The 22170-nt window shown below is 39.8% G+C and overlaps 1 protein-coding gene across 1 annotated transcript in view; it reads left to right on the top strand.

Annotated features, from left to right (window-relative positions):
* The window catches only part of LOC102441986 (myosin-IIIa-like), a gene marked incomplete at its 3' end in the record, with an annotated part of 23841 nt that extends 11416 nt beyond the window's left edge, over nucleotides 1–12425 (top strand). The window contains exons 3-4 of the mRNA XM_006101997.3: nucleotides 9829–9933; nucleotides 12326–12425. Coding sequence (XP_006102059.1) covers nucleotides 9829–9933; nucleotides 12326–12425 — 205 coding nt within the window. The remainder of the gene's footprint in view (nucleotides 1–9828; nucleotides 9934–12325) is intronic.
* Between the last annotated feature and the right edge of the window lie 9745 nt (nucleotides 12426–22170).

Consider the following 22170-nt stretch of genomic DNA (forward strand, 5'->3'; position numbering starts at 1 on the left):
CCCCCTGTCACACACAGAGCCGCAGGGCGATCAGGGGATTGGGGAGCTCCCCCTATCAGGCACAGAGCAGGGCTGATCAGGGGGTTTGGGCGCTGCCCCCTGTCACACTGATCCCGGTGCCGGGAGGCCTCTCGGCTCCGCTGATCCCGGTGCCGGGAGGCATATTACCCTTTTACTATATAGGATAGAGGCCTGGTGCATGGGTAGGGGCTGGCTGGTTTGCCCTGAAGGGTGTCCTGGATCAGGGTGGGGGTCCCCACTGGGGTGCCTGGCCAGTCTGGGTGAGGGGCTGAGGGCTGTTTTCCAGAAGCGGGTGACTGAAGCTCCCAACCGCTCCTTTTTTTCTTTTTCTTTTTTTTTTTATTCTGGGCCAGCTTTAGCTCTGAGGCCGCGCTGCTGAAAACATCGATACAATGTTGCGGTCCGGCTGGCTGAAGCCTGGCTGAATGAAAGCCGGTTTCAGGGGTTTTGTTTAGCTTCTTATTTGCAACATAGTACATAGTTGCTTAGAGTTGCAGCTGAGAGGCAGGCAGCGGCAGGCGGGGAACGTTGGAGTTCGCCAGTCACTGGAGCAAGCAAGCCTCCCTGCTCGCTTCAGTGCATGGCTGCTGGCCGCCATCTTGGCTGACAGTTAATTTGCATAAGGATATGCTGATTAGCCAATGGGAAGGGTAGCGGTCGTACGCTAATTACCATGTTTCTCTTTTATTAGTGTAGATAATACATTAAAAGTACTGCTTCTAGTTTACACATTGGAAAAGTAATGTGAAAATTTTACCTACTATGAAAGCACACATTAGGAACCATCTATTAGGTGATGATGACAGCTCTCATTCATATCTTATCAGTATTTTATTCAAGTACAGAATTTACTACATTACTATATTTTATTGAAATTACTGATAACTAAAAAACGTCACACTTTGAAGAGGTACCTTATAAACCATGTGAAAAGATGCCATTCTGTCATTTTGTATGCATCTGTGTGCACGCATAAGTGTACAGAACTTAAGTTTATCCAACCTGTCATTTATTCCATAAATATCATCTGTGACTTTGGCCCAGGCATTTTGGTAGACTTTGGGCATTCAGTAGAGAGCAAGACAAACTGTGATCATGGAGCTCACAGTCAGATGGTGGAGAAAGACCATTTAAAACAAATAAACATATGCTGGAGAGGAGAACACTTGTGCACTGTTGGTGGGACTGCAAATTGGTGCAGAAGTGTGTTATTGGACATCCCTGAGTCAGAGGGAGAGGGCTCTCTCCACCTCAGTTCTTGTCTCATTGTATAAATGAATTTAAAGGAGTGACCCTGATTGGATTGTGTTAAAATGAATTTATTAAAAAATTAAAGCCCTAGCCGGTTTGGCTTGGTGGATAGAGCATCGGCCTGTGGACTAAAGGGTCCGAGGTTCGATTCCTGTCAAGAGCACATGCCTGGGTTGCGGGCTTGATCCCCAGTGGGTGGCGTGCAAGAGGCAGCTGATCAATGATTCTCTCTCATCATTGATGTTTCTATCTCTCTTTCCCTCTTCCTTCCTCTCTGAAATCAATAAAAATATACACATAAAAATTAAAAGCATGCATATTTATTTAAGAAGCAATACAAGCAAATCTATACATCTGCCTTATGAATCACAGATGGACTCTCAGCTAACATGAAGAGCTCCTTTGGGTGGGGGTTCGAGGCATTATATACCCTCCTGTTAATAAGTTGTTGTTTTTAATTCCTCTGCTAATTATCCTGGTATAGATTAATTCTGAAGGTCACCCCTCTTCTTTGTTATGGCTTTTTCACAATTTGTGAGAAGCACCTGGCAATTAAACCCCCAGACTGCTGGCTTTTCTGTTTACACAGTGGGATGAGATAAGACTGCACTTTCCCCTCCCCCTCCTCACTGCTGCCTTAACAACTCCAGGATGATTTGCACTAAGTAGTCTGGTTAGTGAGAAGTTGAATTAGGATTCCTCCTTCTCCCCTCCCCTTTCTCTTCTCCCTCCTCTCCTGCGTTCTTTTGTGAGAAGGAGAGGTTTTAACCCTTTGTTCTCAAGATAAGGTCCTGCTACAAGCAGCTTGCAAAGCTTTTTGGCTTTGTTTAATTTTCCTGTTTTAGTTTCCCTGTTTCACTCGTCCTGGAATTTTCCTAGCTTTTCACTGTCCTATAATATTCGCACTGTCTGTGATCACTTGCTTTTATCCTGAAGAATTTCCTTTAGTATTTCTTATAAGGTGGATCTGGTAGCAACAAATTCTCTCAGTTTTGTTTATGTACGAATGTATTTCCTCTTCATTTTTGAAAGATAGTTTTGCTGGATAAGATTCTTGTGGACAGTTTTTGCTCTAGCAACTTGAATATGTCATCCTTCTTCCTACTGCCTCCGCTGCTTTTGATGAGAAGTCAGCCTTATTAGGGTCCCTTGTACATGAGAATTCATTTTTTCCCTGCTACTTTCAAAATTTTCTTTTTATCTTAGGCTTTCAACATTTTTATTTTATGTGACTGACTATAATCTCTTTGTGTTTATGCTTCTTGGATGTATTGATTAATATTTTCTTTAAATTTGGCAAGTGTCTGCTGTTATTTCTTCCAAGATTTTTTTTCTGCTCTATATTCTCTCTTCTATTCTTGATTCCCATAACATATATGTTGGTGTGCATACCTTTCTCTGAGACTGTTCCTATAATGAAGGTATTCTTTCCTCTCTCTTTTCATGTTTCATAATCTCAGATGATCTCTCTTAAAGTTGTGGACTCCTTCTTCTGTCAGTTCAAATCCACTGTTCAGTTACCCTAGTGAATTTTCACTTACATTATTCTACTTTTAAACTCCAGAATTTTTATTTTTACTTATTTGTGTGTGTGTGTGCATTGTATCTTTTTATTGATATTCTCTATTTGATGAGACATTGCCATCATACCTTTCTTCACTTCTTAAAGATGGTTTCCTTCAGTAATTTTTTTTTTTTTAACATTTTATATATCCTGCTTGCTAAGTTCAATATCTGGGCCCTCTCACAGGCAGTTTCTGTCACCTTCATTTGTATGCACAAATTTTCTTATTTCTTTGCATATTTCATAACTTTTTCATTTAAAACTGGACATATTATTGTAGGAACTCTGGATGTTAATCCCTTGGGGGCATTTATGTTATCTTTGCTTTTTTATTTGTTTAGTGACTTGGCTGGATTGCGTTAGTGAAATATGTCCCCCACAGCAGGAAGCCTCTGATGTTGCTCCTCAGAGGTCAAAGCCCTGGGTTCCTTCACAGTCACCCTGGGGCAACAATGGCTTGAACGGTGCTTCCTTTGTGTTTTCCCCTGATCCTTATATGAGGCTGTCTGCCTCTGTTGATATAACACCCAGCTATTGGTTACACTAATTGTCAGCTAATTCCTCTATTGCTTTCCACAATGTATGTCCTGGGGTATAAATTGATTCATTGTCTGATCTAATTAAATTCAGGCCTCTCTAAATGGGTATTTTTTGAGGCTGGTCTTAGAGGTCTTTGAAGCTGGTTCCGACCCAGCTTCTTCTTTCCTGAGTCGCTCTTCTAAACCGTGTATGGTTAGCTGCTTGCTCTCATGCTGCTATCTACCAGCCTCCTTGCAATTACTGAGGTTGCCACTATTTTCAAGAGTACCCTTAGGCTTGGACTACCTCATCTGCTCTCTCAAATAAAGTCAAGTCCATTGGGGAGAGTGTGGGAGCTCTCTGTTTTTATGTCCTACTTCTCTCCCTGGGCAAAATATCTGGGCTACTGTTCTGGAGTTAGCAGCTGGACAGTGGTCCCCCCCATCTCTTAAAGTGACATCCTACTTTATAATCAGGGTTGAGGACCAGAGAGGTAGATTCTGGTTTTCTCAAATTGTGTCTGATGGCATGGTGTGAGGATAATGGGGACCCCTACTATTCTTGGTTTGCAACTCTTTTTTTTTTATTTTGTTAATTCTTACCCAAGGATATTTTTTCCACTGATTTTGTTGTTGTTGTTAAGAGAGAATGGAAGGGAGGGAGGGGTTTGAGAGAGAAAGAGAGAGAAACATCGATGTGAGAGAGACAACGTTAATTGGTTGCCTCCTACGGGGCTGGGGATCAAACCTGCAACCCAGGTATATGCCCTTGACTGAGAATCGATCCCACAACCCTTCGGTGCACTGGCTGATGTTCTCACCACTGAGCAACACTCCAGGGCTTGACTTCCTACTCTTGAGTTAGAACTCCATTTTATGAATGGGAGCTGGGTAGAAGATAGAGCCTCTCACACATACCTGGATTTTAGTATCTGTGATTCAGAGTTGGGGAGAAGGGTGAAAAATGATGGTGGTCTGCCCCTCTTGGGAAGATTCTATAGACCTTGGGGAGAGAGAACCCCATCTTCTTGGAAACACTTCACCAGAGTAGAACTTTTGTCATTGTGCTGGTCAGAGGCGAGGAAAGTAGGGAGGTTCAAGTGTCTCAGACTCTTGCTGTTCTTACTGAGATTTAGTTCTGTTCTTGAATGTTTCTTCACTTGCCATATGCCCTTACAAAATTTGCAAAGATGTTATTTTTCATAAAAGATGTTTTAAATTGACTTTTAGACAAAGAGTATGAGAGAGAGAGAGAGAGAGAGAGAGAGAGAGAGAGAAACATTGATGTGAGAGCCAAACATCCCTCAGCTGACTCGTGCACTCCCCTTACCTGGGATCAAGCCCACAACCCAGACCTGGAGTTGAACCAGCCACCGTTCAGTGCACGGGATGATACCCAAACAACTGAGCCACACTGGCCAGGGCTCCAAAGATTTTAAATGGTTATTTTTATGATTTTTACCAGTTATGGTTGTTTCACTAAAGAATGGGTCTAAGAGTTCCTCACATAACCATTCTGGAAAAAAAATCATATGAAATATTTAGTAAAGAGATAAGTCTTTTTACTAATTTATGAGGCCAACATTATGCTGACAAAAGAATATAAAGATATTGCAAAAAAAGAGAACTATATTCTACCATTCCACATGAACATAGATGCAAAAATCCTTCACAAAATGTTAACATATCACATCCAGTAAGATATAAAAATGTTAATACATCATAACTGAGTAGTATTAATCCCAGGAATGCAAGTTTATTACAATAAATTGTTTGCACATTAAAATTCACTGCATCATAATTCACTGTGTTAAGAGAAAGAGAAGAAAATCATTAAAAATGTGCCAAAATTCAACATCCATTTGTGGTAAACTCTAGGAATAGACAGAAATTTCACCTAATAAAGTGTATCTACCCAATTTTTAAAAATGTGAGTAAAAAATTTGGGCGCTTCACAAAAGTATATATATATAAAATGTGTTCAATATCTTTAGTGAAGTTCAAATTAAAACCATACTTAGACTACTAGTACATCAAAACTAAAATGGCTAAAATTAAAAAGATTATTAATACCAAATATTTTTGAAGTTGCAGAGCAAATTGAACTTTTACGCATTGCCTAGGCAGTGTAAAACACTCTTTAGAAACAGTACAGCAGTGTCTTATAACATTACACATACACTTACCAAGTGTATGATTGCATTTTAAGCTGTTTACTCTTGCATTAACATAATGGATACAAAATTTTTACTAGTGAGCATTTGTTAAAGATTAGTTTCTACAAAAGTACTTAAACGTGAGTGTTGAGAGCACTTTTATAAAATGAGCAAAGTAAAAACTAGAATGAGTGTTAGAAAATAAGAGTTTCTGCCCAGCTGGTGTGGCTCAGTGATTGAGCATTGACCTATGAACCAAGAGGTCATGGTTCAATTCCCGGTCAGGGCACAGACCCGGGTTGTGGACTCGATCCCCAGTAAGGGGCATGCAGGAGACAGCCAATCAATGATTCTCTCTCATCATTAATGTTCCTGTCTCTCCCTCTCCCTTCCTCTCTGTAATCAATAAAATAAATTAAAAAAAATAAAAAACCTCCCTTCATTTATTAAAAAAAGAAGAAGAAAATAATAGTTTCTGCTTTACTGGCCTTTCATAGAATATTGTCAGACTAACCAAATGACCTTTGAGCATTCTTAAACAAAACGCAATTGAAAAATAGCACAAGACAGAATTGCCAACTGCAGAAATAAGTAGTCCTTTATCAGAAATTTGAATAAAAATCTTATATCCTCTTCTAACATGGTAAAGACAGAATACATTTAGAAAAATTATAAAGGCTGTCTCTGGAAGTTAGTTATAATGATCTGTTTATAGAATGTCATCCCTTTTGATTTAGGATTTCTTTTTTAATGTGTGACTACAGCTTAAGTACAGTGCTGCTGTATTATGCTGTATTATAACTCTAGCTCTGGTTTAAGAAAATTATACTTTAATTTTGTTTGATTAAAGAACATTCTAGAATGTCAAGTATGTAGCCTTCAGATTGCCTTTTTCACTTAATAATATACTGAACACTTAAAGTTCCCCTTCTTTTGATGTTGGCAGCTAGATTTTAAACTCAACTCAGAGTTGTATCTTCTGTTTCTTGGACACTTTGGACTAGTAGAAAAGTGTGCTGTAACAATTGGACATCCATATATAATCCATACCTCACACCATATACAAAAATTACCACAAAATGCATCATAGAACTACCTACATTTAAAATCTAAACATATAAAACTTCCTCAAGAAAATATAGGAGAAAAATTTTATATAATGCTTGTGGGAATGCAGAATGTGATAGCCACTCTGGAAAATAGTTTGGCAGTTGCTTAGAAGGTCAAATATATGACCCATAGGACCCAGCCATTCCCTCTCTTAGGTATTAACCTAAGATAAATGAAAACCATCTATAATAATAAAAGTGTAATATGTTAATTAGACCAGACGTCCTTCTGGATGACCTTCAAGACGAAGCTGGGCTGTGAGGGAAGCCCAGGTCCCAGGTGCCTGCTGGTGGCCGGAGGGAAGCCTGGGTCCTGGGTACCAGAGGGAAGCCGGTGCCGGCAGCGGGGGAGGGGGGGGGAAGGAAGGCCTACTCTTGCACAAATTTCGTGCCTCAGGCCTCTAGTATTCTTACAAAAACCTATATGTGAATGTTTAGTAGTTATAATTTCCCCAAACTGGAAACAACTCAAATGTCTTTCAATTGTGAATGATTAAACAAATAGTCCTTTATTCAATAGAATACTCAACATCAAAAAAGGGCATAAACGACATTATTAAAACAACAATTAAAAAGTAATGTGCAACAACATAGATGAATCTCAGATTTATTATGCTAGGTCAAAGAAGCCAGATTTAATGGGCTACACATCTTAAGATTCAATTTCTATGACAAAATCTGTAGGGACAGAAACCAGGCTGGTAGTTGCCAGGAGCTAGGAAAAGAACTTGACTACAAAGAGACATAAAGGAAGATTTTTGTGTGATGGATTTGTTCCATTGTGGTAGTGATTATGTGACTAATACATTTGTCAACATTCAGAATCGTGCACTAAATTGGGTGAATTTTATTATAATGCAACTTACTCTTCAATATACCTTACTTTTTAAAAAGTAAAGTATATATTATATATAGTATATATACAATACATGGAATTCTGTATTCTAACCTATAATAGATGGGGAAAAGACCTGTTTTAAATAAAAATTGATATCAGAAAGTAAAATCTGAACTGCTTAGTGCAAATTGTATGATTGCATTTTAAAATTTTATTTACTACGCATTCTTTGGGTTTCTTTATTCCCCCTGGGACATTCTATCTGTTTACTCTTGCATTAACATAATAGTCAAGCACAGAAGGTGCATCCAAAGAGAGGCACACTTTGGAGAAACAGGAAAAACTTTTAGTCGCTCTGCAATTATTTTCAGAAATTTTCAAACTGGTCCTGAGACTTGGTTCTTTTCAATAAGTTCCTTGCAATTTAAAGGGCTCTAATTTCTTTTCAGTCAATTCTGAACCTTTTTAGTTAATCCTCACATGAGGATATTTTTTCCATTGCTATTTTTTATTTATTTATTTTTTTTTTGGTAAGAGAGAATGGAAGGGAGGAGGAGAGACAGAGAGAGGGAGAGAAGTAGCGATGTGAGAGAGACACATTGATTGGTTGCCTTAGGGGCCAGGGATTGAGCCTGCGACCAAGGAACGTGCTCTTGTGCAGAATCGAACCCGGTACCCTGCAGTCTGAGAGCCAACACTCTATCCACCGGGCCAAACCGCTAGGGCAATTTGTGAGTCATGTTATGAACTAATTATGCTGGGCCACAATGGAGGCACTGTAACACTGTATTCTGCTGCCAGGGCAGAACCCTTTTCTGTCTATCCAGTTAGAGGACTGGATACAGAAGAAAATGCAGGTGTTGGAATGTTAGGACTGTACCTACTGCATAAGCTGGAAAAAAAATTTCTCTGAATGTAGAAAGACACTGGTTATAAATGGGGTTCCATCTAAATGTTCATTTGTAAGTTCATGTTTAGATTTTAAAACATTCTCTTAGAGAAACAATGTATACGTGATGGTTAGATCAACCAGCCAGCCCATAAAACCTATTGGGGGATCATGGTGAAGTGTGAAGTTCAACTCTATAATTAGACTGTCTGAGTCCACAAACTAGTCTGTCACAACTGCGTGACCTTTTGCAAGTTACTTTACTATTTTGTGTCTCCGTTTTCCAATCTTTAATATGGACGTGATAATAATGCCTATTTTAGAGAGTGGTGAGTCATAGAGATAATACTGTAAATGGATTTGAAATATGCTTGGTACAAAGCATATTTATTATCACTTATTTAATTCATAATGTATTCCAAGTGTTCAGGCATCCAGTAAAACCTAATTATCACGGTAGAGAAAGGTTTGTGAGAAAATGTGTTCAGTGTTTGAAACTAGGATGCTAGGAATATACTTCCTCTCACCTCCTTCCTCTGCCTCATTTAGGTTAGTAGAATCAGGGAAATTATGGCTCTTTCACTTTCCAGGAGTTTGTGGATACCAAGGCAGATAGGAGCGGAGGCCTCATGGGTCAAGGTAAGGAGAATATGGGCGAGAGCCCCCAGAGAAGAGGCAGGTTGAAGACAAAGGCTAAAGGGGCAGAGATGAGGGGATCCAGTGTTCATGTATCAAAGCTTTGTTGATTCTGAGGTCATTTGCCTGGGTATCTCCTGTCTCATATTCCACTGCTAATATCAGTGTTTCTATGTTCTGCAAATATGCAGCTCCTTTGAGAATTTTCTGTGGGGTTTCATGTTTCCTAACTTTAGAGAACGTGGATGTGAAAAATTCTCCTACCATGCTCTTCCCTTTTGCTTTTCCATTTAGAGTCCTCTACTTTGCAGGTGGGGGGAGTGTGGGGGGAAGAGGCTAAAGAGCATGGAAAACATGATATTTAAAACAGTTTCCTATAAAATATTATTTGTAATCCTTACTTCAAAGCATTCTGCAATTTTCCAGAAAGAAGTCATGTTTTTAAATTAATGCACATGTAAAACAGTATGTAGCCATGTACTGAAGTCATGGAACCTATTGCACTATTAATTAAGCTATCAGAAATCAAGAATGCTTTTAAGCCCTAGATACTAAAAGGTGGGACTAATTTGTAGAATCATGATTCTTATCCTTGAATTTAAGAATCAGGTCCAGTGCTTCAGATTCTCTTCTAAAAATTAACTCATGAAAACTGTGTTCCAATAAGTAATTGTAAAGTAGTTATAAGTTTATATGTTCATTTATTTATGAAACCATAAGGATGATGAAAATAATAATTTGAAACAAAAATTGGATAATTTAAAAAATGTTTTGTAGAAACTTTTATAGCAAGTCCTTAAAATGTCATATTCATTTTAATATCGATCTTAAAATATTCTTTTATAGCTGTGCAATGGAGGATCAGTGACTGATCTTGTGAAAGGATTTCTGAAAAAGGGGAAAAGAATGAATGAGTCCTTAATTGCCTATATTTTACGTGAAGCACTAATGGTAAGGCAATTTAAATTGTTTATGCATTAATTATTTGAGGCATTTCTCGTTAAATAGAAAATGTGGATCCTATTTTTAGAAAAATAATACATTAGAATTTATTAATGCAAGAGTACATATCCAAAATCTGAAATGTTTAGCACAGCTAATTCCTTTTTTCCACTGGAAATCTACCCTCCTTTTGTCAACAGAACCTTGAGTTTTGATCTCCTAAGTATATTTCTGAGATTGTGATTATGATGAGGTAGATGATGTGTATTTTTTACTAAGAGTTAGGTTTTTATTTGCCATTATTTAAAACTAGTAGCTCGGTGCACAAAAATTTGTGCGGGGGGGGGAGGGTCCCTCAGTTATTAAACATTTATCAGCATAACACTGACCACATTGGTGGTGGTGGTGGTCTTGTCAGAATGTGTTATATTATGCAGATGAAAATCTATTTAAACAGATTTGATGTAGATATTTTCAAAGATGGAAGAATTGTCCCTGTCAATTATTTTAGTTGATTCATATCTTCACTAATTGTCACCATTACAAAGTTTTCAGTCCCCATATGGATTGCTGGATATAATAGGTCTACGCTGTCCCTGTCCTTTGTAGCCTTTGTTACCTTAAGGACTCTAGTTTTCCATTTATATGTTTAAGTACCAATCTTACCGGCTTAAAAATGTAAGCTTTTAACACTGCTCTCCCTGTTCCGTATCCTTCCAATGAAAAGTGGAGTTGGGTTGCAGCACAGGAGAGAAATTCAGAAGGGGAATATTGAAGTAATGACTGCAGTAAGAGAAGAGGGAACCTATTTCCCTGGTCACAGGTGCTGGCGCCCTGGACCACAGGGGCTGGCAACTTCTCCGGGTGACTGCAGCCTGGGACCTCGGGCGGGTGGCTTGTCCATCTCCTGGGCTGCAGCCAGCCGCAGGCGCTGGTGCCTGGACCAAAGGTGGGTGGCTTCTTCTTCTGGCGGCTTCTTCTTCTTCTGTGCTTCCAGGGAAGGCAGTCAGTTATATGTATATGTGTGTGCATGCAAACATAGGCGTGTACATGTGTGTATGTGGAAATCTGCTGGGCAAGTCAAAACCATAGAAGAGTTGCCCCCTATCTCTTGAATCTTCCAGAGATTTCCCCCACTTTTTTATTCTATCACTACTGGAGAGTCAGTATTTGCAGCCAGCCAGCCAGTGACTCTCTCAGTGTCTATTTCTGACTTCTTCTTTCCATGTCTGTCTTCCAACCCCTAATCATATTTCCACCTGGATGCATCATTTTTACTCCTAATGTACTGTATAGAGAAGGATTCAGGATGCTGTCTTCCCATGAATAGTACTCAGTAACAAACCAATTGCATTTTAGTTGGGCAATGCCCCTACCCACCCTTCAAATCCCTTCCACCATGCATTTCTGTTTCCCTTTTGTTTGTTGGATTGTTCTGCTGTTCCTTCTCCTCACCCCACCACCCTTGGATCGTAATGTAAAATTCTTTTACCACATCAAGAAATTATTAAAAATACAGGTACTTTGAAAAAAAAAATACAGGTACTTCTCTGAACACCGGCCTCTCTGATCACAGATCACTGGTGGGGGGGGGGGGGTGGCAGGGAAGAGGCGGCTGCCAGTGGTCGCCTCTTCCCCGCCCCACCCAGCTTCTCCGATCACGGGCTGGAGGGCAGGGTAAAGGTGGCCCTGCCACCCAGCTCTTGTCTGCCACCTGGGTTTCCGATCACCGTCAGCGGTAGGCGGCTTCCGTCCTTCCCCTTTCACCTCCCAGCATTGTGCCTACATATGCAAATTAACCGCCATCTTTGTTGGCAGTTAACCGCCATCTTTGTTTTCAGTTAATTTGCATATCACCCTGATTAGCCAATGGAAGCGTAGCGAAGGTACGGTCAATTACCATGTTTGTCTATTATTAGATAGGATAAGTATATAAGCATTTTCTTTTATTGAGATCAACACATTTTCAATAAAATATTTGATGAGAGTTAAGGGCATGCTCTGCTTTTTGGAATTTTTATATAGCCCAAAGTGAAAGTGATATAACTTGATATGACTAATTCAATATTAAACATTTAAGAATGCTTGAATCTTAATTTTCACTGTGTTTCTTATAGGTTTTGTACAAATGCAATCATCTGAAAATGTTTTTGTTTGATGCTTTCTTTTCTTTTAATATATTTTTATTGATTTCAGAGAGGGAGAGAAAGATAGAAGCATCAATGATGAGAAGGAATCATTGATCTACTGCCTCCTACACTCCCTCCATGGGGGATTGAGTCCTGCAACCTGGGCATGTGCCCTGACCAGGGATGAACCTGGTTCATAGGTTGACACTCACCCACTGAGCCACACCACGGGCTGGTGCTTTCTTTAAAAGGAGATATTTTCTACCTTCTAGGGACTTCAACATTTGCATAACAACAAAACCATCCATCGTGATGTAAAAGGAAATAACATCCTGTTGACCACAGAAGGCGGAGTTAAACTTGTAGATTTTGGTAAGTTTTATTTGAAATTCATGAATAGTGTGATACAACTTGATCATTAATATTAGCCTTGCTTTCTAGGCATTGAAAGTAGAAAAAAGGGCTGTATCTCCTTGAGGTTAGAAAGTGCAGATTTTTAAACATTTGGCAGATGAGAGATTCCTTGAAGAGTGACTTTCACGTCAGCTAGCTTGTGTCCGTACACCGCTGTAGCAGTGTATGTGGCTGATTCTCTAAAATGGATGGCACCCCATTGATTATTCTACACCTAATCCCACAGCCCTGACTAGTAATTGCTTTACAGATGGGCATGTGCCCAAATCCAGGATTTTGAAATGTTAGGGGAAATCTTCAAAGGTCTCTGGGAAATTTTCTTCCCTCCTAAGAAGGAAGCACAGGGGAAGACGGTCTCCGTTTTCCTCCGGACTCTCTGTGTCTGTTGTGATGCCTGTACTGCTGCAGGCACCTTATTCAGTCCTGTAGTGCTTCATGCCAAGTGGAAAGCCAACCCTGAGAAAGGCAGAGCTGAGGAAGGGAAGAGCAAGGGTCTTTGATGATATAATCCAGCCCCTAAATTAACCAACTTTGGAGCCTGCCCTAGCTTTGGACCTTTTTTCACGTGAGATAATAAATTTCCTATTTACTAATAAGCCAACCTGGAGTTTCTGTTTCATAGCCAACCTCTCTCATTTGATCCCTACTCATACTCTAATCTTGTGAGGGTGAGCATAATTATTCTAAGATACCTCAGTATTCTCCCAGCATTCTTCCCTTTCCCTTCCCCTGCACTCTGGCTGTGTAAGGTGTCCTTCCTTGTGCTTCTGTACCCAGCATATGTCTCCATTTTTGTGTTTATCACATAGAATTATAATTATCTCTTGGGTTATAGAAAAAGATACTTAGAAAGATAGTTAGACGGGTCTTTGAGGGGTGGGACTATGTCTTATTCTAGTGCTTTGGATATTAATAGTTCAAAGAGTGATCATTGAATGAATGAATCTTTCTTCGTTTTGAATTTGGGAAACTGAAGCTTAGGGAAGTCCATTGATTAACTTTAGAAATTAATTGTTTTAATATCCACGTATGTAGCTCTCTGGCTGATCCCAGAAATGAATTTCAGACTATAGTCTCTAGAAAGGAATGGATGGATAGCATATCCTTCAGACAACCATGTGTGTTCCTCTTTTTTCCTCAGCTGAGCTTTTGAAAACTACCCAGCAGCTGTGAGTTTGACAGTTAATTCCTGATTAATAAGTTGGATACAGCTAGTGTGTGTTCTAGTTGAGTTTAAAGCTGTGTGTTTGACAATCTGGCTGGGTTATGATACTAATAAGAACTTGTGCCTGAAATTGAAGCACACACACACACACACACATCAAAACACTCTTCACTATTCCATAGGCAGGTCCCTAACTTTACTTTAATAGACCCAAATGGAGAACTTAATATTAAACTGGAGATTTCATAAATTCTCTTGCTCTAAAAAATGATTACAACATATATAGCCTAGATGGAAATTATTAAAACAAGTGTAAGTAAACAGCTTCTCAGGCATGAAAGAAAAACTTGGTAAACCAGTAGCTTTGAGAAATGCAGCTTCCTGGGATACCCTTTGAAATAATCTAGATTAAAAACATATACATAGATAATTAATAAGATGACCTTTTATGTGATCCTATATAATAAAAGCATAATATGCTAAGTGTCCAGTCGTCCAGTTGGCCATTCAACCAATCAAAGCATAATATGCTAATGATATGCTAAGGCCACTCAACCACTCACTATGACATGCACTGACCACCACAGGGCAGACAGTCGACAGGTCGACCAGTCGCTATGACTTGCACTGACCACCAGGGGGAAGATGCTCTGACTGGTAGGTGAGCTTGCTGCTGGGGTCTGGCCAATCAGGACTGAGCGAGACAGGCCGGACATGCCCTTCCCCAGCTGGCCAACCTCTCTGCGTCCCTCCCAGGCCCTGATAGTGCACCGGTGGGGTCCCTTGGCCTGGCCTGCACCCTCTCACAATCTGGGACCCCTCGGGGAATGTCAGAGAGCTGGTTTCGGCCCGATCCTGCAGGCCAGGGCCTCTAGTATCGTTATAAAGTAGTCATAAGTTGGGAAGCTGACAAAATGAAGCTTCTGTTTCAGATTAATTGGCTTAAAGACTTAACTGTTAGCAATAATTAGAAAAGAAGGCCTCTGCCTATTAAATGTGTTCCTAGATCTGATACTATATTTTTTGTACATAAGATAATGCATATATTTCTAATCTCCATGGTAAGAGGACATGGATTCCATTCACCTAAAATGACGTGTAGGTTTTCATATGAATAAAAACCTGAGGATGGAGGTGCATGCATAATGAAACTTCTCAAGGGTAAAAGGAATAAAAGCCACAAATTGCCGAATCAGACTGAAAATTAATGTCCTCATTTTATGTTTAAATCAAATATCAGAGAAGGTTATAGCTGAATGTAAAGGTTTTAGAATACATGTTATTTGAATTTCTCACCTCAGAAAATATACAGTAAGCTCATTATTGGGTACTGAAGACCTATACTGGGATGGCTGCTAGTCCTCAAAATATCCAAAATGGAATTCCATCACCTCCTCCATCCCCAGAAGTCTGCTTTCTATCAAGAGTTTCTTGTCTTAGAAAGTCACCAGCATCTATTTTGCTGTTCAAGCCAGAAATCTTAGGCTCATCCTTGAGACTTTCCTTGTCTCCCCCTCCCACACCTATAATTAGTCAGAAAGCTCTGTCTCTCTGATATATATCCTTAGATTCCATCTTAATTGCTCCTTCCCAGTCTTAATCATCATCTCTGACCTGGGCTCCTATAGTTACACTTTGCTGTACTCCCCTCTTCTGGTCTCATTCTCTTCCTTATGGTCCATTGTCCTCATTGCAACCAGAGGGGCCCTTTCAGAAAGCACATCTGGTCCTGCCACCCTCTTGCTCAGTATTCTGTTCAATGGCTTCCTCTAGCCCTTGGGAAGGGCTTTCCTTCCGGTCTTCGGTGCTGGCACACAGTAAGTGCTGAATGATCCATACCTTTGTTATACCCCTTAGTGCTCTCTCCAAAGAGCAAGGTCAGCTTCTTCCAGTTCCTTACATGTGCCCAACTCTTTCTCAGTCAGAGTTCTGGCGCATGTAATTGAGTACTTACAAGTACTGTTGGAAGTACTTAAAATTTTATCCACATGCTTTCCTCTTTTGCCTATCTAAACATATGTCTCACCCCAGTCTGCTTGAGGCACCTCTGTCTGTGGTGAGATCAAGGTTTGTCCCAGAAGGAATGCAAGAAAGTAACTAGTAATATTCAGTTTTTAACATTCAAAAATCGGAATTTGTAGCAAGACCCAGGCTATCTCTTGAGAAAATTCTATGTGAGTTGCTCTAACTTTTCTTAAGCATATGGAGAGAGAATTCCCAGGGACACACTGTTGAGTTTCACATAAGAGAGAACAGAAACGAGGGAAACCCTTTCCAATTCTGGGGTAGTTGTGGAAAGATGGAACAGAGAGAGAGACAGGAGAGTGAGACGGGCTTTTATTTATTTTTTAATTTATTTTTATTTATTTATTATTTTTATTTATTTATTTTTTATTTATCACTCATTCATGGATAATAGAGACCATTATAAACTCTTGAACAATAATAGATACAGAGGCAGAGTTGCCTCAAACAGACTGTTAAACTACAGCAGGAAGGCCGGGGAGGGTGGGGGGGCTGGAGCGGGGGGAGGTAAGAGATCAACCAAAGGGACTTGTATGCATGCATATAAGCATAACCAATGGACATAAGACACTGGAGGGTATGGGAGGCCAGGGGATTGTCAAGGGCGGGGGAAAAAAAAAGGAGACATATGTAATACTCTTTGTAATAATTTAAGCAATAAAAAAATTAAAAAAAAAATAAATAAATAAAATAAAATATATTTTATTGATTTTTTTACAGAGAGGAAGGGAGAGAGATAGAGAGTTAGAAACATCGATGAGAGAGAAATATCAATTAGCTGCCTCCTGCACACTCCCACTGGGGATGTGCCTGCAACCAAGGTACATGCCCTTGACCAGAATCGAACCTGGGACCACTCAGTCCGCAGGCTGACGCTCTATCCACTGAGCCAAACCGGTTTCGGTGAGGCTTTTAAAAGTGAAGATGACAATGAGGCAGAAAGGAGCTCTTACCTCACATGCCCACCGCTGCCATTCGGGCGTTCCAGAGGAGGCCGCTGCCCCGTCTGCTGCAGTCCAGGCTGGGGTGAGCCACATTGTTGTTACCTGAGGTGTAGAGATTAACTAGAGGAAGTGCTCAAGTTGAGCTTCCCCAAACCCTTACCTTTAGTTTCCAGAAACCCAAAAGTACCTGAGAATCTGGCTGGAGAGCTTCTAAAGAGGGTTCTCAGGAAGGGAAGTGAGGCACAGAGCAGATCACCTGGGCCCGGTCTGCATAGGTGTCCGAGCCAGACCTCAGAGTGCTCTGAGCTCTAGCTGAAGCCACCCCCAGCCTTCATCTGCTGGGAGGAACTACAGAAAGCCCTGCTTGCACAAGGAGGACAGACCCAAAGCTCACCTGATGCAGATACTAGCATCGGAGGCCAGCAGGGCCCCCAAAGCCAGGCAGATGAAGGCACGTGGCTCTAGAGAGTAGAGACCCACCACTCTCTTCTCCCTGCCCACAAGGAGTTATAAGCCATCCCTCATCCTGTACGGACAGTCCCATCTTCTGGAGAGAGGAAGGAGGAGGGACGTCATCTGAGAGATGGAGCAAGCACACTTTTATCCAACAGAGATTGAACTCTATCTGAAAGGACGAAGCTTTCCCTCCCAGCCAGTGGGTAGTGGCATAGAGATAGACCATAAGAGCTAAAGGCAAATTGAAGAAATTACAGTTTCTCTGTATATGTAAGTGTAGTGTCATTAAATTGTGTGACCAATTACAAGCATGATGCTTTCCCTGCATAGAAATCTCCCCTCAGCCCTGCACACAGCTAACTTCATTTTGCTGGGTGAGTGCCTCCCTGACACCCTATACTGTATGTAGCCATCCAGTTGTCATACTTGATTGTAATCATATGCTTAATTTGACCACCTTCCCTGCTAAGCTATAAGCATCATGACGACTGTGTTCTCCCTCTGATCTATCACTTTGTCCCTAGAACCAAGCACGATACTGGCACATTGAAAAGGGCTCAATAAACACTCATGAATCAGGGTGTTTTCTCCATATATATATATATGGGGGGGGGGGTAAGAGATCAACCAAAGGACTTGTATGCATGCATACGAGCATAACCAATGGAAACAAGACACTGGGGGGCATGGGAGGCTAGGGGAGGGTCAAGGGGAGAAAAAAAAAGGAGACATATATAATACTCTTTGTAATACTTTAAGCAATAAAACAATAAAAAAAACACACTCTTGAATCAATGAATGAATGAGAGGTAGGATTTTCTATACAATTTTGTGGTCTTGAGAAAGCCATTTAAAAACTCCAAGGACGTTATTCTGCTTATCTACAATTACAAAAAAGGTAGACCTCACAATTGATTGCTATGAAGAGTAAATAGGACGACACAGATAAAATTACTTAGTGAAATTACTGACATTTTACAATTTTAAAATATCTGAGCTATTACCCTTGTTATGGAATTGTAATTTCATGTAGCCTCTAGCTCAGTGTAGTACACAAAGTAGTTACTCAATAAGTAGTAAATACATACTTTATTAAATAGTTGCTAAATAATGAAAGTTTGAGTTCCTAAAAGATGTGCCTCTTTCTGTTTCAATACATATGGCCCTTTGCTAAAGTAAGGTCAGTATTACTTTAAATAGCAAACTACTATTTAATTACACTAAAAGTGAGATTCAGTTTGGTAATACTAGTTAAGAAAATCTTTTGATTTTTTGCTAAGTGGATACGCTTTTACAGAAAACCACCAGACACTTGCGAGACCAGAAAGACAAGTGAGCTTGGAAATGTTATTAATGAAATCCATTAGCAGTCACTGGTGTATTATCAATCAAAAAATAATATGACCTCCCAGGAGGTAAACCCCTTTAGGCAAGTCAATTAATGTCAGAAAACTCAGTCCCTATCTGGAATAGAAAAATGAGAGACTATACTTGAAGGGCGGTTTTCAGTTCTCATTTCTGTGGATTTCTCTCTGTGGAATTTCATTTCTAATAGGAGAGTTAACATTTCAATACAAAAGTACAGCATGTACTTCTTGTGATTTATTTATACATTGTTCCTATGACAGAATATTTTATGGCTTTAAATCTCTTAGTACTGACAAGCCCAAATTTAGACTAAATCCCCAATGAGTAATGTAGGTCGAAGAGAAGTTGTGATTTTTTTAAATTAAAACCCACTTTTTAGCATCAAGTGAGGCAATTGCATCTGAACTTTAAAACTTGGAAGTTCCTTTTATTCCTTTCTTTCTTCCTCAATAATTCAGAACCATAGCCTTTAGGTGGGGAAGAGCAAGCATGGAAGTGCGTGGTGGTGTAGCATGTAGGCCCAAAATGGGTGAGGAAGACATCCATGCCGGAGGGTGTGGTAGTGTCTTGTAGGAGTGTCTTGTTGAGTCTCTGAGTGGGACAAGAAGAGCATTCACCTAGGAGGAGGAGGGGCCCAGTCAGGCTATCAGTTGAGCTAGGTAACAAGGGCACCTGTGTTGCAGTCAAGATGGAGACAAGAGATTATTTACATAAATAGGGCTTCACACAATCAGGAAAAATCATGACAAGGGGAGCCAGGTTTCTTACTGTTAGAGAAAAGAATGACAACTATGGAAAGGGAGAAAAATGAACCCAATGCTGTTGGATTGGAATTGGAGGTTTCAATGTGAACTTGTGATTTTTAATATGTATAGAGGGATATAAAAATATGTCAACATTAAAATTTACAGCAACATGGATGGACCTTGAGAACATGGTCCATTGTGCGAAGTGAAATAAGTCAAACAGAGAAAGCTAAGAACTATATGATTTAACTCATATGTGGAATATAAAACTGAAACTTATGTACACAAGCAACAGTGTTGGTGATTGCCAGAGGGAGGGTGGGGGGGGAGAAAGGGGTCCTAATATGAGGTGACAGGAGAAGATTTGACTTTGGGTGGTGGGCACATGGTCCTATATACAGATTTTATAAATTAGTAATCCACACATGAAACCTATATGTTCATGTAGACTAATGTCACCCCAATAAAATTTAAAATAAAAAAGTGAAAAAAATGTTTAATAAAAAATTAGGAATGCATGTATGGTGTGTGTGTGTGTGTGTGTGTGTGTGTGTGTGTGACCTAGATATTTCTACTAAGAGGGCTTGCAAGCATTGATACCCCAAAGCACATCCAGCACCTAACACTTGGTTTTTAAATATAATTCTCAACTAGGAAGAAGTGGGGATTTTTGGAGAAGAGCAGATTTTTAGGGCTATAAAGATGAACCTAGGCCTTAGTGTCCCAAAAAGTAAGGCAATGCTCAACAAATGATAGAGGCATGTCAAAAGGACACAGAAGCCAAATTGAAGCCATTCTCATTGATCAGATCTGGGAGCTCCAAAATAATGATAATAATGGTGGTAATAGTGGTAACCCATTGAATGAAACAGAAATCCATTAAGCTATATTTTGCATACTTACATACATGAATATCTGAATGAAAAGAAGCAAAAGCCTTTTCTTACAGAAGAATGCCAACTAATAAATATTGAAGAAATAATAAAATTGTTCATTTGGCAACTATTTTAGTAATAATTAATTCATCCTAAAACGTCAATGGATGTTAAACTACCTGGTTAAGTTTTGATTCGAAATAGGATAATTTACATCGTTTCCAAGGACCTCTGCACAAAATAATTAATTACGAAAGAAGAAGAGAAACTTTATAGGGAAGAATCCTGGCAGACACAAACATAATCAAGTGATCAAGTGAACACAAATAGTATTTGAAAAAAAATGAAAATCATATAATTCCTAATAGGATGCAGTGAGAAGACTTTAGTATTGTTTCCGTTATATTCCTGTCAAAAATACTACCACGAGGGAATATCTGACAAATACACATTCAGGAACATTCTACAAAATAACTGCCCTGAAATCTTAAAAAATGTCAAGGTTGTAAAATTCAAGGAAAGATGAAGGAACTTCTCCAGATTGAAGGAGACTAAAGAGACCTGACAACTGAATGCAGCACATGCTCCTGGGTTGGATCCTTTCATTGTAAGGGCATATTTGGGACACTGGGTGAAATTTGAATGGTGTCTGTAGATTAGATGGTAGGAAGGTAACAGTGTTAAATTTCCTGACCTAATTAGTTGTGTTGTGGGTATTTAACGGAGTGCCCTCGTTTGTAGCAATTACACACCAAAGTATTTGGGGGGAAGAGACATCATGTAGCCCACTTACTCGCAAATGATTCAGATAAAAGTTATTTGTACTTCTTTTGCCAACTTTTCTCTAAGGTTGAAATTATGTCAGCATTTTTTTAAAGTTATGGAGTAGAGTTGGAGACTTAACACAGGTCTAAAGATGTGTGTGTGTGTGTGTGTGTGTGTGTGTCTAAAGATTGTATATACATTTGATTGTTGAATAAATCTTGAAAATTTGAGAGCTAGTGAGAGCTAGTGAGTGCTTTATAGAAAATATGTGTTGGGAGGGGGAACTTGGGGGAACAACCACATTTAAAATATGGCAGAGCTTTAGAACTTTTTTTAATGTTTTTTTTTATTGATTTCAGAGAGGAAGGGAGAGGGAGAGAGAGCTAGAAATATCAATGATGAGAGAGAATCATTGATCGGCTGCCTTTTGCACGTCCTTCACCATCCCCCACCCGGGATCAAGCCTGCAACCTAACCTGGGCATATGTCCTGACATGGAATGGAACCATGACCTCCTGGTTCATAGGTCGATGCTCAACCACCAAGCCATGCAGGGCAGGTAGAGCTTTATAATTTTCATTCCTATATGATTAATATTTTATTCAGCTAGAATTTGATTTTTTACTTTGGGGAAGTAACCTTTACTTGAAAGAAAAGACATTTATAATTATTTTTTTATATAAAGCAAAACCATAAATGGAATCTCTTTTAGAGTTTTGTAGTTCCAGCTGAACTTCTGGGCTCAAGTATTCCTTGAGCTGAACATTAAGTTGAATTAAGCCAATCAACCTTATAGATAATGTTGTAAGACTTAGTCAAGGGGGTATTTTAGTTGTAAGGACAAGAAACCCAAAGTAGCTACAGAAGGCCATCTCGGATAAGAAGAACAGGACAAAGGGGACTGACACAGAGACAGGAGAATAGAAGGCAAGAACCTTGACTGCTTTTTGTCTTTTTGTTGTTGTTAATCCTCATCAGATTTTCACTGATTTTTAGAGAGGAAGGGAGGGGAGAGAGAGGGAGGGAGGGAGGGACAGAGAGAGAAAGAAAGAAACATTGATGTGAGAGAGATATATCAACTGGCTGCCCCCTCTCAGGGATCAAACATGCAACTGAGGAACATGACAATGACTAGGAATCAAACCAGAGACCCTTCAGTCTGCTGGGTCAACACTCTAACCACTGAGAAAAACCAGTCAGGGCCTGCTTGTTGCCTTTTGCTCTCTCTCTCTCTCTCTCTCTCTCTCTCTCTCTCTCTCTCTCCCAAATCTCTCTCCCTGCTTCTCTTTGCCAGTCTACAGACCAGTCTCTGGAGTTTCATGTTGCCCATCGAGGCTAATAAAAAATACAGCCTCAACC

The sequence above is a fragment of the Myotis lucifugus genome, unplaced genomic scaffold (genome assembly GCF_000147115.1).
Source record: "Myotis lucifugus unplaced genomic scaffold, Myoluc2.0 scaffold_390, whole genome shotgun sequence".
Lineage (NCBI taxonomy): Eukaryota > Metazoa > Chordata > Mammalia > Chiroptera > Vespertilionidae > Myotis > Myotis lucifugus.